Source organism: Ixodes scapularis, unplaced genomic scaffold (genome assembly GCF_016920785.2).
Source record: "Ixodes scapularis isolate PalLabHiFi unplaced genomic scaffold, ASM1692078v2 PGA_scaffold6__148_contigs__length_123643588, whole genome shotgun sequence".
NCBI lineage: Eukaryota > Metazoa > Arthropoda > Arachnida > Ixodida > Ixodidae > Ixodes > Ixodes scapularis.
The window spans coordinates 120,438,894-120,456,803 of NW_024609881.1; the positions used below are offsets into that span (position 1 = coordinate 120,438,894).

The window sequence follows — 17,910 nt, forward strand, 5'->3', positions numbered from 1 at the left end:
TGGTCTTCAAGTCGGTCTCATAGTGACGTTGGGGCCACATTGGCGACGAACTCCAGACGATAACAAGGAAGGAGAAAGAAGCCTTCTTCAGGGGAGGGGAGTGGAGGGGGTCTTGAGGGGGGGGGGGGGGGGGGGGGGTAAGCTGGAAGGGGAGAGCAGGGTTGTCAGTTTCCCAAGGTCGCCTTTTGTGATTGGGCACCCCCGAAAATTCGCAAGCACTTGATGCTTCTCCCCGGCGAGCAGCCCAGCAGGAAATCCATGTCACACAAAAGACGCCCCGCTCCTTGTCACTGGGGTTGTTCCTCTCCTCCGAGCAAGTAACCAAGAGCGCGCGGTGTCAACGAACATCCACGGCGGCCAAGAACCGGCCCTCACATCCGAAGGTCGAGAGTGGCCACTGTCTTCTGGCTTGTAGCAGACGACGGCGACAGGATGTACGAACACGGGCTTGGAGAAGGCCGCCGATGTCCACAGAGCCCCCACGCCGCCAAACACTCGGACCAAAACAAAGACGCTCTTCGGTTCTCGCTCATCCAAAGACACACGCGCCGCTCAAGGCCTCTCAAACACGCTCTGGAGAACGGGAGAAAATCAGGCGCGCTCGAGAAACGAGAAAGCACCGGCCCGTCGTCTGCTCGCGCACGATTCGCCATTCTACGCATGCGCCGTTCCGAGTCGCGCATGCGCTGTGGGGCGCGAGTGGAAAGGGGGGCCCTCTTTTGGGAGGGAAGCGTACTATTCTTCGAATGGTGCCGCTTTCTCCCCCTTGCGGCGTTGGGGGGAGGTTTTTTACCGACTTTCTACTTGGATCTGTTTCGGTTTATTGCTTGTCGCCCGTCGTCGAACCCCTCTCGACGAGAAAGGAAGTTTCTGCCCTCCAATCTTGCGGAGCCCCGCGGATTTTGGGGGTGGGGATCTCGGAGAAAACGTTTTGGGTCGTGCTGCGGCGGCCTGCGAGTCGTACACAGATGTGTCGTCTGCTGGGGCTGTTGCTTTCTTGGTCGTCTGCTCGCATGCACCGGCTGCCATTTTCAGAAACCTGTGTTTGTGGCCGTTCTGTTTTCTTTGTCCTTTGAACACTTCACCCCTTAACGAGTTCAGCAGACCTTAACCCCTCCCCCCCCCCCCCTTCCCTTTCCTGTGTAAGCAAACAAAACTCGCCGAATCGGCGTCGTAAAAAGAGATCATTTTGTAGCTGAGCTCGATCGCCAGGAAAACCTATTTGCTTACAAGGGAGGCTTTGTACTCAAAGTGCCTGCCACGATTGCACTGCATCTCTACGCCCAAGCGGGCCGTGTTTATCGCATGAAACCGAGAAGCCATCGAGATATATTCCTGCGCGTCACACAGCCCGTCCTTGTGCGCGTGAAATAGTAGGGACACTGAACCCTTTGGAAGCGTGGCGTCCGCCTGCCAAGGTCACCCAACCCCCGACCCGTAGTTGAACCCCAAAATTGAGTCTACTCTGCGAGACGTGATCGCCTACTAAGATCCGTGTCAAGAAAGCTATGCGTGGTGTAGCGCCAGTGGTCAAGATTTGCGCACATAAAAATCTAAAAAAATACATATGATGCTGCGGTTAGACTGCCAATATATGAGCAGGTGAGGAGGCTGCGGCTTAAAACTTTGCAGCGCAGACGAGTTTACAAACATACCAGAAGACCCAAACACACAGACGCATCTCCGATAAGAACAAATGCACGGAACACAAAACAGTTTCCTTCATCATGAGTCATAGATACGCGCGCATGAAGACAGACATGTCTTTAACATTATACAGCCATCGCGCACGCGCAGACGAGTTCAGAAAACAAGAAACAAACGGACACAGAGACACGTATTCAATAGGTTACGGACGCGGGGAGCAAAACGGGTTTGCTGGTCGAGCCACACACATATACAAGGCGGATAAGTATGATTGGGGTAGAATCAATCTTGTAATAAGTCCGCGTCGGCGATAACGGACACAACTTGTCTCCTTGTTTAGGAGGACGTAAATCACAAAGTTGCGCAAACAATTCGGCTTACGTTCGTTCTCAAACGAGTGTATAGTGTGAGACAAATGGCCCTTGGAAGATAGCTCGGAAGGGAAGTTATTGCAGCGTGGATCGGAGAACCTGACCACCCAGGAGGTCAGCGTACACCCTATACCACGTAAAAGACGATCGAGGCCTGGTTCTTTTCCCCTCATCCACTAATGATGACGTCATACCATGCATTTTACTTGCTTCCTGTGAGGCCTGGCTCCTTTCCCCTCATCCACTAATGATGACGTCATGCCTTGGTCATGTCTACCAGGTGGTATTGGAATACCATGAATTTTACTTGCTTCCTGTTTTTCTTTTTTTTCCCCCGTTTTCCGGAAATAACTCGAGGTCACGCGCTGGAGTAGTACATGCTTCGCATACCAATATAGTCGTCCCCACGTATAATGTGGTCTCAGTTACGACAGCGTTGGGTGGCTGTTGTTCCATTAAAACGCACCCTCGAACGCTTCTCCGCTGAAATTCGTGACGTCACATTGTACACCGAACGCGAATTGCGATTGGTAGATCGTCAGGATGACGTACCGTTTCTTGCAGGTGTTTGTTTCAGTCTTTCATCTTCTAGAGAAACCCTTCTGTTTGTTTTACTGTTGGTGAGGCACCGCCCTTTTTCAACGCTGTGACATCACATAGATGCTCTGCGCGTATTGTGACGGCATACGAGTGATGTAACGTTTCGTGAGTGTCACGACGTCTCATGAGTGTTATGACGTAAATCTGAAGCCAGCTGGACGAAACTAAACAAGTGGGTCATAGGTGCCGCGTAACGACGTCTAGCGTGAGCCATGTCTCACGATGTGTCATGGTGTCTTGGGAGTTTTATGAGTATGACGTCAAATGACTGGAAAAAATGTGAGGTCGCATAAAAGAAATGAAACAACTAGATAGTTTCTGGAATTAAGAACTCTTCGAGCTCTATCTTCCAAATGAACCTCCGCCGTAATTTCCCCATAGTATATCCAAAACCTAAAATCATTCACAAACGCTTTTTTTTTTAATGAGTTTGGGCAATGCTTTTTTACTCGTGTTCCCATGAGATTTTCACAACCCGGGATGAGCGCCCCTTTCCTTTTACACCGTTTTAAAAGTACGCACTCAACCAGCTAATACGTCGACCCAAAACTTCTCCTTGTTTAGCCTAAACGAACGCGATCCGCTAGCAAAATCTCATTAAGATCCGCGTACTTCATCATCGTCTCGACGTGCTAAAACGGTCAGTCTCAAAATGAAAAAAAAAAACAAAAAAAACCCAAGGCTCTTTTTGTTTCCTCCATTAAACGAAGGCCCCCAGAACGAGAGGCCATCGCCCCGCGTACATCATTTATGTCGGTCGGTCCTGCTGACTCAGAAATCCCATTTCCTCTCGTGATGATCATCGTCATCACGACGATGCTCCCCCACCAAAACGCGAGGGACGCCAAACAGGTGACGAGGGAAAGTGCACCTTCCCCATCGCCACACCGATGTGCACAACCAACCAAACGGAAAAGAAAGAAACTACGCAGGAACATATGACGAAGATCTCATAGGTAGCCACGAACACTGTCGACCGTGCAAGGCATACTGGTACCCATAACCACACGAATAACTCGCAAGAACATGTATTCAGACAAGCTGCGTCTCCGAGTGAAGTTGCGCAGACGCCGCACGCGCATTGCTCAAAACCTAATCTGGGCAAACGCGGACGTATTTGTTGGTTTAGAGCGTGTTGGTCTATAGACGGATGGACATACAGACGCGAAGCTAAGGGAAGCACACACAAACCGACCGACGACCCGCACATACGAGCACAAAAACAAACGCATGTGTAGGAATACAGAGTGAGGATAACTGAAGAAAAAAGAAGATAACACAGTGAATAAGAAAGTAAAAGAAAGAAAGATAGCGAGGGAGAAACAGGGGAGAGATTGAGCATAATCTGCGTGGACGGATGTACAGAAGAGAAGCAGAAGAGTACGAAGAAGGCACGTGCGTGGAAACGAGGGAAACGGGAAGGGGCATGCCCCCGTAGGAACGCACACATATGAGAACTGTTAGAAGGATATGAGCAGAAACAAAATAATAAACGAAGAAAACAAAAAAGAAAACGGGAGACTGGTTGGTCTGCAAGTGTGAGCGCCACAGGGGGAAGGGGGGGTCGTGCTGGGGGAGGGGGTTTCGTGTTCCAGCCCAGCTGTTCTTTTAATTAATGAGCAGCCACGGAGCTTCGGTACCCTGTTCTTCCGGATGCGCAGGAGAGCTTACGGGGTTGCTGAATAAGTAAAACCGAGTGAAACGAGAAAGACACGTGACCCTGCCTCGTGGTCACGCGAGAAAGCGCGAGATCAACCGCGGGAAGAAGGATCAACCGTCGTTCTCTGGTCCACCCTGTCCGTATGGTAGGACCGGAGCTTCGTGTGGTGCTGCAGAAAGCACATTCTCGTCTGCTGGTTTTTGGCAGGGTTTTAAACTGACGAAAGGAGCATCTTATTATTGCTTCGAAGCCAATGGCGGCATTAGACGATAACAAGGTCCAAGAAAGAGTAAAGAATCAAGAAGCGTGAGGGTCGGACATCTTGAAGCACCGTGGAGGTTGGTTGGTGCAGATCTTGTGACTGTGGGTGGTTGCATGGGCTGTATTCGCTTTGGAATGTCAGGAAGAAAATGTCTAGGTTAGGCTAAACTGCACGTAGATGATCCCATCACAAAACCTTGGCCACCATCCAAACACATCACGAGGGAAGTCGTACATGACAAAAATAATTTGAAAAGGAGCCTTTTCAGAAAAATTCAGGATGCCTCGTTATCTTATACCTTTGATAAAGGACAGCTTCTCTGGTGATAAATTAGCCCTGAGGTTACGCGGTTTTAGAAACGTCGGCTGCCAACCTATAAAAGGCTTCCGGGGGCTTCCTTTTTGTTGGGTGATTCAGAAATAGCACAAATTGCGGTCAATCACGAATCTGGAAGGGATGTTGCTGCATCAATCGGTGCATTCAGTTTTAACATCGGAAGATAGCTTAAAGTACTTCGATTAAGCGCCATCCAGAACCGACAAATCCGCCAACGGTCGGTCATCGACCTTCTCCGAGATTTTAGGTTCGAGGGAATTCGACTTTGCGTGACGATAACATCCGAGATTAGGAAAAACCTAACGTCGATGACATAACGGACAAAACGGCAGTGGAAGATAAGGACAGATACGGATTATCTGTTTTTACAGCTGCACGACGTCGACGTGGGAGGTACATAGTTATCACCACAGCAATGAATAAAGACAATAAAATATTGCCAAAATCGCATGAAAAGAAACTGAAAACTCTCATCATGCAGCAGGCGTATAGGACTGATAAAAAGCAAACCTTTGAGAGGGTGTAAGCTAATTAGGGGCACCTGACGGGCTCTTGCGCTTCGGCAATCACAGCGCTGAGATGCATATCTGCGTTGGAACCGAAAGAATGAAGCCTGCCTGCAATACGGTGACCACTGCGTAAGGTGTGTTGTTGGTGTTGGTGCGTGAGATACACGCACGTGGCTGAACATGTTCGTAAGTTGCTCAAACTGTCGAACCTTCCTTGGATAGAGTACGAGGGAATTCTCCCAGCTGGTATGCTTCCGCCAGTAGGCATTTAGTGGTTCACTTGAAACACTCCTCGGGGCACCCAAAGCGCCAGCACTGAACAACGAAATATATCAGCTGTGCTTTAATCAAATATCACTTACTTTAGGAACTGACAAGTGTTTGGAAAAGCATAGTTGGTTCTAGCTCCAAAACGGAGCCCACGTTGGGAAGAGGTCTCTTCATTCACGCTCCTGATATCCGGTCTAAATAGTGGATTTTTATTTGTTTTATATATATAAACTTGCCTTTTTTTTTTCTTCGTCTTCGGGTGTTTTGTTGTTGTTACGTAACCATATATGAGACTTCATGCCTAAACTATACGACAGTTTGATCATTCGGTACACAAACGCGTAACTACGGCGACTATACGGCGAGCAAGTGTTACAAGATGCGTCTGCATCGGAATGCAAGAAGGAGTTCGCCAATCAAAGTGCAACATAGAGAAGGCAGAGGAAAGGCGCAGTGACGAGGCAGACAAGCGCGCAATGTGATTGGTTGGGGCCGAGGGGGTAAACAAAAGCACGTAGGCGCATTTGGGGGTTAACAAACGCACATGGTGCACAAAGAGGAGACGGTCTTGCACGCCATATGATGGTGCTAACAACGCCAACTTCGATGATGATGATGAGGGAGAAGATAATAATCTGGGGTTTTATTACCCTACATCGACGGTGACCTTATACATCGCCAAGAAATCTAGAAACAACTTCAACTAAAAAAAAAAACGGTTTAACGTGGAACTAATAAATCAACCTGCCTAGTCTCTCACCAGCCTCGCTCTTTATTTTTCAGAGTTGGCCTTCTCTCGCCGTCAACGAGGAAACTAGCAGACGACACGCAGACGACTACAAATGAGGGGGTCATCTCGTAGCCTCTCGTTCGTTTACGGCAAGCGGAGGTTAGGGTCCGATAACTTCTCTCGTCGGAATTGGACATCTCTCGAAGGAATCGCGCGTGGAAAGTGCGGCCACTTCCTGATGTCGCCGATAGATAGCGCGACGACAGGCACCGGTGACTCCGCTGCGATTCGTTCTTTCATTCGTCTAATTCGCCCAGACTGTGCCGCTGCGGTGAAATCCCAGACTGACTTCGTGATAGCTTCTTGTTTTCGTTCGTTATTTTCGTTATTCGTTATTCGTTATTTTAACAACGTGTATTTAATCCCTTTTTTTCTGTTTCGCATTTTGACCGCCAGTCCGTGTCGGTTTTTGATGCACACTCGCATGCGGCTCCCCGCCTCGCGTGTTTCCCGCGAGGTGGCGTTGTCTCTCGGGGTTGCGAACTTATATGACGATTTTGCTTCGGGAAGTTTTGTGCTTTCAGCGTAGAAAGGAAGTACATTTTTCACGCACGCGGGTGAGCTTTAACTTACTTTTTGCAAAGTAATAAAGCTTACAGCTAGATTCATCTTTAGGTGGTGCAAGGTAGTTGGCAAGAGCGTTTGCTCTTTCCCTAGTGACGGGACTAGGAAAGCAGATAAATGGTCAACACTAAGTGGGGGACATACGGGAGAAGAGGCTTCGCCGGTAATTAAATTGTGAAAAAAAAAAAAAAAAAAAAAAGAAGGCGGGTGGTGTGAAGCAATGGGACCGGAAGTAGAAACCTACGGGAGCCCATCTGGGAGTTGGACGATTTAAATTAGAGGAAAACGTACGCTTGTGGCAAAAATACGAGGTTTGGAAGATCAGTTCTGCCGTAAGTCAAGGGCGTTTCGGCGACAATCCCAAAGAAAATCTCCTCTCCGCGAAAGGCACTTGCTACCTCCGTCGGACGAAGAAAAAAGAAACGCTTTAAAGATGCCGCGCTTTCTTTCATTTACACGCGCGGTGGGCGAAATACCATATACACCATTGTCCCCATCCCCCAGTTGGTGGCACCAGCTTGGCCAAACGAGCAGGCTCGCTCAAAATTTAGTTATTACTCATTTTCTGGGCCACTCAGAATTCAGTTATCATTTATTTTCTTTCTAATCTTTTTTTTTTTTTTACTTTCTCGTTTCAGAGAGTTCCTGCAGCAGTTTCTTGCGACGCCCTCTCTCACGAGTTGTAAGAAGATTTGATGGTCGTGCTTAGAATAGCTTTTGCGCCGAAATATGAAAAGTAACTGTAGCGACGTTACTCTTTACAGTTACTTTCAATAATAGTAACCCTGTTACAGTTACAAGTTATTTCCACCAAACAGTAGCGCGCTGCAGTTACGAGTTAGTGAAAAAAAGCAAGTATAGTTACCGGGAACGTGTTAACTAGTAGAGTTACTGCCCCGAGGCTGATATCAGCCACTGTCTCTTTGATGTAACAAGTACTCATTCGATTCTAACAACTAAACTATCTAGAAACTAACATGCCGTAAATGCGATCGGTGGCAATTGAGCAAACAAACGGTATATTCAAATTAAATAATCGCACTTCACCCGAGGAAACAATATCGCATGCAGCATAGGTCTTTTGGAACAACGAATGAATGACGCAAGTTTCAGTGGACATATTTTAGGCTAGCAAAACACTTGTCGTCATATGCGTAAAAAGGGGGAAAGGGGGGGGGGGGGGGGGGGGTCGTGACCTTAGGTATAGCGAGGAAGCCTTTCTAGATTCAAAAGACCGGTATAGACTTCAAAAGGTAGAGACAACTCTAACAGCATTGCATATGAAGATGGCTTGCAAAGAAAGGCCAGACGATATACAATTTTACGGCACAGTTAGAAGTTTTACCATATTGTTATGAATCTGTATGCTTCCCTTGGTACGAAGTCCGACTCGAAGAGCTACAATACTGTTCTTTATGCGTATATACAAGTTCCTAGGTGAGTGACACTAGTTCTCCCCAGTTCTTTGACTGCATCCAGTGTGAACAGAGGCGAAGTCAATCCGCAAAACAGGGTCTTTTGAAATCAGGGCGGGCGATGGTAAAATTTCGTGTTGGCTAAGCGGGACGCAGATCGGTGCTTCGCTGGGAAAGCGACCTTGCGGAAATGAACAGGATGCATTCTTTTTTTTTTTTTTTTTCGTGTCTATTCGACGTGAGGTGAAAGGTGTTCCAGCTGGTATTTCAGAAGGAAACGATTGAAGAAAATGTGCTACTCAGGGACGTGCACATTTTACGACGAGAGATCATACTGGCGCCACCTATCGGGCAGCCGCGGAACACTTAAAGTGTCCGCATATTTCCTTTTTCTTTTCACATCATTTATTTTTAGTTTGCTTGAAAAGTTTTGACAGTTTTGTAAACGATTATTGCTTATAGATAATACGTGCAATGGATCTGGAAAATACCGCGAAACATTCGCTCTAGTGAAATTTACTTCCAGGGTAACTACATAGATGGCGCCAGCGTTTCAGTGTGTTGTCTCGTCGTAAGAGATCGCAAGAATTTGGCCCTAAGCACGGTGTAATGTAAACAAGCGGAAGTGTGTGAGCGGGCCTTTAGACAAGGCTCGAAAAAGTGGGCTCTGCTTCAGACGGAACCGGCACAAAAACAATTCTTGACTTCGCGTGGGTATCCTTTGCATGAGCTTCTAATACGCTATAAAACGAGAAAAAAGTAAATTATTTTAATTGTAAATAACTCTAGTAAAAAAGAAAAGGTATTTGATCAGATGACATTTCAGAAGTGTGCGAGCGCATGGGCTTGATTGCAGGAAACAATTGTCCCCAATTATAGGCATAATGTATAATAAAATGTGTGTCCAACAAAATAATTGCTAATTTCATGGTTAATTCCCAGTGATGGAAGCGGCATTTTACCTTTTGTAGCACGTTCTGCAGCAGTCAAAATATTGGTTTGAAGCAGTCATTGACTCTTTTGGAGCAGATGCCAAAATCTGTTAGCGCATCAATTGAAAAAAAAAAAAAAAAAGTGATGCTCCTCTAACTTAGTTCATCTTTGATAATGATTGAAGGTTCCTCGTTAATAAGGGAACAAATTACTTATTACATATTGTATAAGAATAGACAGGGAGCAGAAGGAACACACAGTTGTATTTTTAGAAATAAGGCCTGGTCAGAGTAGGTTCCATTTACGTGGGTATTCAAAATGGTCGAGAAATGAATCGAAGCGCAACATGTCAATCGGGATAAAGCCTCTCTTCTCTCCCCATTTTACGCACTGTAGTTTATTTAGCCCGTAAATACAATTACTGTAAAATGTCAGCAAGAACCAGCATCCGCTAACACGTCTATAAATAAAACCCCACGCCACCCCCCTCCCCCCCCGCCCCCCCCCCCCCCCCCCTTCCAAGTTCTGTGTATCTACCAAACTCTAGACTCTAATTAAACTGCAAAAACACTCATCAACAAAGATAATAAAAGATTCTTTAAAGGTGACGCTCCTCTTTAGCGGTATTGGAACCAGTGTTAAGTCAAAGTTCGCTGATCTTTCGATCGACAGCTGCACGTATTACATTCAAATGTAGACTCGCGTTTTTTTTTTCTCATCTTTTTCTTGGCTGAGTTTCTTTTTAATTTGAGATAAACCTACAATCTGGACAAGGAAGGTCGACTTGTAATAATCATGAGCATAATTTGCGTGCATATATCGCGCCAGGCCAGCCGCTCCCCCGGGCCAGCCGCTTCTCCTAGCACTCCGGTGCAAAGCGGTGAAGCCCGACGCGCGCGCGCTGGTGTGAGGCGGTAAAGGTGATGCGATCGGCACAAGTGGCACGGTACACTGTAGTAGCCATGGCAAGGAGGAATGTGGTAGACACGACAGTCGAGTGATTTTCTGAGTACAAGACTTCGGATCTCTCCTATCACACTAGCCGCCATACTGATATCTTGCAAAGATTTCCCGCGACTTGGTAGTTCCTGAAATCGCCGATATCGTCTCGAAATTTAGACGATGTCGGCGATGGCGATCAACCGGTCGGCGCATCAACCGGCCAGAACGGTAGATGAGCAATCTCTACAGTTATTTTCACCTTAAGTTGACGCTACAGCCGACGCTACGGGTCAATGAGACCAATCAAACAGCATCAGAGTGCGACATCGTGGCATTCCTCATCTCCCTGTACGTGTTCCTTCATAGGTTAAACCGATCTAGTGCAACGAGTGTCCCATGACTCGCGCTTTTAGTATCTGTGTTCGTGGTTGTATGCGTTCGAGCCTTCGACTGTGCTCTAACCTAACCATAGTTGTACAATTTCATTTTTACTTCTACTTCTCCAAATATAAAAATGGGCCACTAATAAATTTGCCACGATAAATTTGAGAAGTGGGTACTACATTTGGTTATACAATTCCCTCTGTTTGCAAAACACAATTGTCATCTTTTCTCATTTGTGAACGATAGACGGAATTGGATGAAAGGTACGACGTTTCTTAATATTCCATATCGGTCATGTAGCGATCGAAGAACTAAAACACGAAGCTCGAGGACTAATAGAAAAAAAACAACAACAACAACAAAAAAAACATTGTCAACGGAAAGTTAATAAAACAATTTCTACGACTAATTTTACGAATTCTATGAAGGGCTGGAATAAATGTGTATAGGAATTAAATATGTCGTAACGTAAACTGAGCGGGCGTTCCAGGTCGCCCAGGTCGTTTCGAGCAGCCGACGCAGCCGACGCAGCCTCACCGCCATCTATCGGAGTAACGCGGAGTCTCGCGGTTGATGCTTTTAACGGCGCCACTAGATGGCGACACAATATCCCGGGTTTCTTTTTTTTTTTTTTTTATTTCTTGCTTTGTTTATTTATTCTCTTTCTCAGCTTTTTTTTTTTTTTTTTTTTTTTTTCCTCCAGCCTTTTTGTTGAATATGTTGGATACAGGATGGCGCTAGAGCATAAGCTAGAGCAATCGGAGGCATCGAAATACGGCACCGAAAACCTAGGTCTATGTTGTGATTGCGTGACAGGTATGCTGCGATAAAATGGTCGTAAAAACATCGCGTTTTATAAAGTAAACGAACGCTCACGTTTGTGGTGAGTTGTGACGTCAGTGTGGCAACTTTTTCATTCGCTTGATCCAGTTCCTTTCGCAACTTGCGAATCTCGTGGGCTTGCTTCTCCTCGGTCTGCACAGACCAGAGAACACTCGATTATTATCAGAACAAAGGGACGCTATCAAAAACGATTTGAAACGAAAACGAAAACGCTCAAACCTATCCCATCCTAACCCGATAGTTTAAGAGTAAAAATAATGTTATCTATAAGCTAGAAAACTGTCAAGTTCTGCACAGTTTACGAAATAAAGTACATGGTTGAGAGCTTTAACTTCAATCAGCTTGAGACCACTGGCTTTCATTTCATGTGACTGAGATGTTTTTGGATTACTTATATATCCTCGCACACTTGTAGGTACAGGGTTGTTAGAAGATATATTTTAAAAGAGAGAAGTACCCGGCGCTATACAAGTGCCATTATATCCTATGCTCTCTTGTAAAGTACTACTGCCAATCCATTTAAAAAGGTCAATATTAGTTTCGAAATACGCATATTTTTATTCACTTTCAGCTCTACAGATTGTTTGCACCTAAGCTTAAGAGTCTCGGGCTACTTGGGACTTCAATACATGTGCTGTGATTCTGAAATCCCACACGACTAAAACACTCGCAGCTGTTACTCACGCGAACGGATATGTCTTTATAATGGTGCGTAATATGTTTACAATGAAACAACGATTACAATGCACAACGTGCTCACCGTAGAGTAGAGCGAAGAGTTTGTGGAGACCAGTGACAAGGAGGATCCATGAGCTGAAACAAAATGTTAACATTTCTCTTGAAATTTGTCCAGATATGTCGCGCAGGGTTTCTACGACTGGTCAAACATGACATATTAATACTGTCATCTTTCTTGGTGTTCGGTTCTGCTTGCTGCCTTCTACATTTTATACGCTGCAAATACAGGAAACCCGTGGCCCATTTTGCGAGGTACAATATTATATGCTTGTGCATTGCATTGAAGTACTAAAGTACGATGCCTGCTACACTTTAATGTTCGGTATCAATCTGCATGGAAGGGTACGCACCATCGTCATCCTTGGTCGCCATTTTGGACAGCAATCCTCCCATGTAATGTGACACAGTCATCGAGTTCCTCGGGGCATGGCTCGCCGTGTGTAGTGGAGAAGAGATGTACATGTAGCGTGAGCCACCCTGTAAATAAAACATGACAACATGAAAAATAGTGCCACACACAATGTTCCCTCTGCCTCTTGCTGAAATAGATACGGATTTGCCGCTTGCTACGGCTACAGTTCTTCATGTGTAGTTCACCGGCAATGATATGTTTTGATATGTTGTCTAAGTTAGAGAATGATTAGTCGAAACACACTTAATACATATTGTTCATATCTTCAATTTAACCGATAACCGTATGTTATGTTTTCAACGCTGTTTATACCGCTAAGCGGTTTAATTGTGGTTGGTTTCAATTGTTTCCACGATACTCATATTGATGGCTTGATTGGTGGCCATGCATGCAAACATCGCAACATGCCATTCCATGAACATGCCTTCAATGCACAACAGAACATTTTACTAGGAGTGCAACAATCTACTCAACTTCAATTAAGCAACAAGTACTAGTAGGCAAAGGCAGCCAAAACTATTCATGTTTCATGTCGTATCGAATGATTCTATAAATTAGTCGAAGACGAAGTAGGCTAACTCATTACCCGTTGGTGATCCATAGTCTTATGAAAATTTCTGCTCGAGCAGAGGCACATAACTTAATTATCAGAAAACAGGTAAGATGGTGCAAATTGTACATAAAGATCTACGACACCAAAAAACTAAGGCAAAAAAAAGTTTTAAGAAACTCAAGTTAAAAGAAAGTATATATATCTTTTTTAAGTGCTATTTTAAGAAAGTTTTGTCACTGTCGTACAAAGCTGATCTTGCCCAACGACTACTCTCAAGTCAAAAGCACTTTCTTGTCTTGCGCGTTTGGAGTGTAATTTTTTGGGGGTCTTTCAAGAATTGCTTCTAGCTTAAATGCTTACATTTTTTAAAGAAAAGTCTTGAGTTCTAATTGCTCTCCTACCTCAAGTGTCAAAACACAAACGTCAAAGCAAGGTTGAGAGTCAGGATCCTTGCTTTGTTTTCCAACAGGCGTACAAAGTTTCTTTGGTTTAGTGATACTAATGAAGTCTCAGAATCTCAGGAAAAGAATTTAATCTGAACACAAATCTCGTGACTTGAGTGTGAGTTACTTCACAACCTTCTGTTCCTCGGTCTCGGGTATAGTGTATTTGGGGGTTATGATATCGTCATGTGCGCAACAGAATAACTAACATGCTGGCATGCTTCCGGAATCCGCAAGACCTCAGCCCCTTGCGGCGGAGGGCTAGGATGGGTAGGGGACAAAGGCCAAAGGGTCTACCTGTCGCCCCGTGGGCGACGGGGGGCAGGAGGGAGGGCGTGGTCCGACGAGGGGGAGGGCTAGTCTCTCGGACTGTGCGGGCCGCAGAGACCTGGACCGTGATATTCTTCCGGGGCAGGTTGCCGTACCGGAAGTGATGTCACGCTGGGACGTCAGCAGGGGACCGGAAAGGAAGGGCTCGGCCCACTTTGGGCGAAGGGAAGGGAGGAGAGGTGGGAATGGGGAGGTCATGGTTGGGAAGGATGGCGACGTCTTGTAGAGGAACGTCCGCATGTTACCTCAACATCTTTCGAAAGTCGACCAGTCATGGTTCGTACGGCACTTGACCGAGATGTTGCCGTAAAATTTAAAGGAGGCAAGGCTTGTAACTGGTGACGCCTTCAAAATTGCTCTAGAACTTGCGATTAATCTTAAGAAGAAAGCATGCTCTAATGATCGAGACAGGCGATAAGAAACAAAACCTCACGACTGGCAGACCATGCCACAGTGCGACAAACATGCGACGGTCTCAAGCGGTTTCTGGTTGGTTTGTATATTATAACCAAAACGTGTATACCGGAAGAAGTGGATGATCAAAACCTTTTTCTTTAACTGCTTGCGATTGATTTACAGGTCATCGGCTGTGGTCCCGCAATTATTGCTGATCAAGTCGCGTGTTCACTATAGCCTCACATAGGAGGCTGTCGTTCATCGTTTTATGAGTCTATGACTGATCCTATTTATGATAGGCTGCTGTCGTTGAGGTCAGCTACACTGTCGTTCCATACATTTACCGTTCAAGGTTGCATTCGAACAAGATTTTTTTTATTTTTTTATTCACAGTCTCGTATAACAAAAAGTTATCTTGATCGAGTGGTTTTGTAGTTCAAGCTACTCTGAGGGCGATAGCACTCCGTTTACGATTAGCGTGATGCTTCTAGGACTTAGAAAAGCAAAATAAACGAAGGAAGAAAACCAATTACGGTTGCTTACCTGTCCGTGTGCGCTGGACGCCGTTGAAGACAGTGACTCCATGCTATCCGCCTCGGCGATTCCTGGTCCTCCGAACGACCTTCCTACTGGCGCCGAAGCCACAGAAGCTGATCCGGACGTTGGACTGTGCCTCAGCCAGGCGTACGGACTACCATGATCCAAGGTCATGTAGTTGTCACTTTCAGAACCCTTCGCCGACGGCACCGACAGCCGAGGTCTGTCCTTCACCGGACCATGCTGGAAGCCCGAAAGCAAGGCGTAGTCCGCGTTGGAGGCGTACGACGGTGGCGACCCATTCAGCAGGGTCCTCGTTCCGTAGATGCGCTCACGCATGCTTCCGAGCGTAGGCGACGCGAAGGAAGCCTGCAGGTACTGCTTCGCGTGCTTGCCGGCCGACCTCCCCAAGGAACTGTACTCGGAGTCCGAATGGGCCGAGATGAACATGTCGTTGACCACCGTCTGCGTGCTTCCAGAGACCTTGGCCTTGCGCTCCAGCGAGGACCTGCTCCCCCGGGTCATTTCTCCGGTTCTGGTAAGGCTCGACGTCCTGTGCTCCAGGTCTGAACCTTCCCTCTTGCTCTGCTGGGAGCTTCCGCTTCTACCACTTCCCGTTGACGCCGTGCTAGAAGGTCGCTTGCCCGCGACGCAGACCGCGTTGGGGGCTCGATTGACCAGCTTCCTAGAGTTGACCACGTACTCTGTCCCGCTCTTCGGCGCTCCAGAGCGGCCCTTGTCGAGTGGCCCATCGCCGGCTGCCCCCGCAAGCTCGGCGGAGTACGACCTCAACTTGGAGGAATCGTCCCCTTTGCCAGAGGTCGTCTTGGACTTGCTCTTATGGACCTCGTGCTTGTTACTGTCCAGGGACTTGCTGGTCTTAGAGGACTGTGCGCTCCGCTTGCTCTCCTTGGATTTGAGCGACTCCGTGGAGTTGGTCTTGGACTGCTCCTGCTGCTGGACGTACCTCTTCCAGTTGGCGGACGTGAGGTTCTGCTGGAGGGCGCTGGAGTCGGTCTGCATGGAACTGTCAGTCTTCTTGACGTTGGCGTTCCTGCTCCGCACGGAGGTGGTGGGCAACAGCGGTACTCCGATGGTGGCGGATGCGCTGGTGGAAGCCTGCTGGTCGGCCTTGCGGGAGGAAGACTTGTCAGTGGTGGACGAGTACTTGTTGCAGGGTGCGGTCATGACCGGGTAGTGGTGCCGCTTCAGGCAGCCGTACGGGTCCGAGCTCAAGGATGAGTCGGTCAGGTCGTTGGTGCTGATCTCGGCGAAGGTGTCGCTCAGCCCGCTGCTGATGGAACTGCTGTCGTCGAAACTGCGCAGGAAAAAAAAAAGCATTATCATTTCATGCATAGACATTGAATGAATGTGGTAAGTTTTTATAGATCGTAATACAATTTTTATGTCATTACCGCGGGGAATTTTATATTAAACGCCTAAATTCAGAAGAATATAAACAAATCATATTATTTTGATCTTTTGGCCCTTTGCCCCAAAAAGATTTACCTCTAATTTGCTTTCAGATTTTTTTTTTGCTTCACGATGTAAGCATCTCGTATTCATTGAGCTGATAATGAATATAATTATTTTGTGGTCAGGACGATCTTATTTATTCATAATAATTTATAGTGCTAGCTCGCATTCAACTAACAGAAATAACGATATTAATTTGACAGTGGTGAAATATTTAGAATCAACTCCACGCGAATAGATATATTCGTCCGTAATTTATCCTAGTAATCCAATTGTACGTGCGCCTCTTGTCAGTGGTTCTCAATTGAACTCGCCAAACCAGCGCGGAACTATTCTCCTGAAAATAATTGCGCTCCCCAGCACCAGCTGCACAACCCGTTGAAGGCGGCCCATATCGCAGAAACAAAAGGAAGTGGTCGGGAAGCGAACTAGAAATCTCTGCCATCCCCAAAACAATACTCCGTTTCCCCTTCCGTTGGACCGCAGCGGACGCTACGGGCCATCCCAGCCAATCCAGAGCTGCGAAACTATCACGTGATTGTGCGTCCCGTGCGTAGCTCGAAGCTCACGTGACAATAACGCGGCATCGGATTGGTTCCGCGATGGCTCATAACATCTCCCGTGGTCCACAGTAGGGTTAAACGGAGTGTGGGCGCGGCGTTCGCAACCGGTTCCAGAACCCGAAAACTGCCGCGTTCAATTCTCTCCAGCCGAGGTAAACAAGGATCGGATAAGAGATGATTCGATTTTGCGGGCGCCGAAACCTTTCGAAAACCAGATCGGTAACATACGCGAGCGCATGCATCCTGCGGTATACATCCGAAGAGGAGAAAAAGAGGGCGCGCTGCCGGTTCGACAATCCCCGAAACCATACAGGCGTGAGCAAACGCACACACGATTATATCCCCACCCCCTCTCGGCTACGGCCTCCGACCCTCGATAAAAATACATTAAAAAGAACCACTGTGGAAAGGAAAATTATCAAATCCAATTTCGCGAAATTAAATCACGCCACGGGGCATATCATATGGGGAATGGATCACCGGTCTTTTGTTCCGGGGTTCGTTCCGGCAAAAACATATTTGTGCAGGGGTGGTTTTTAAAAAGAACGAGAGAAAGAAAACGGGGAGGCTCCGTGATGTCGTCTGCAATGCGGGGAAGGCGCTCTCGCCGCCGTCGTAGGATGGCCGACTGTCTGAACGGGATATCGGTTCCCTGTGGCTGGGGGAACGCCTGTGTTTGCTGATTGGTTAACCGGCTAAACCACGTGATCCGCAGTGAGGTGTCGAACCTCCCGTAATTTGTTTGATTGCATGTCCTCCTGTTTCGCTGAGGTGAGCTTACGTGTTTCGCAGAGGCAGGAATCGTTTGTTTCGTTAACTAGGGAAGGCTCGGTAGGGGGCCTATTGCCACTCTTTAAGAAACGCAGTGCCGAGCATCGGATTACAACTCCACAACCGGTAAGACTTCATCTGTATGCGTTCAAAGGAGCAGCATCA

The 17,910-nt window shown here is 46.9% G+C and overlaps 1 protein-coding gene across 4 annotated transcripts in view; it reads right to left on the reverse strand.

Moving 5' to 3' along the window:
* LOC8040291 (neuron navigator 2) overlaps positions 1-17,910 on the reverse strand; it is a 183,827-nt gene that overhangs the window by 86,156 nt on the left and 79,761 nt on the right. For 2 of the 4 annotated variants that reach the window (XM_029988503.4, XM_029988502.4), the window contains exons 7-11: positions 14,942-16,253; positions 13,970-14,155; positions 12,615-12,741; positions 12,287-12,339; positions 11,560-11,658 (exon numbers count right to left, since the gene is read on the reverse strand). In XM_029988503.4, coding sequence (XP_029844363.3) covers positions 11,560-11,658; positions 12,287-12,339; positions 12,615-12,741; positions 13,970-14,155; positions 14,942-16,253 — 1,777 coding nt within the window. The remainder of the gene's footprint in view (positions 1-11,559; positions 11,659-12,286; positions 12,340-12,614; positions 12,742-13,969; positions 14,156-14,941; positions 16,254-17,910) is intronic. The other 2 variants (XM_029988505.4, XM_029988504.4) reach the window with 1 other exon arrangement.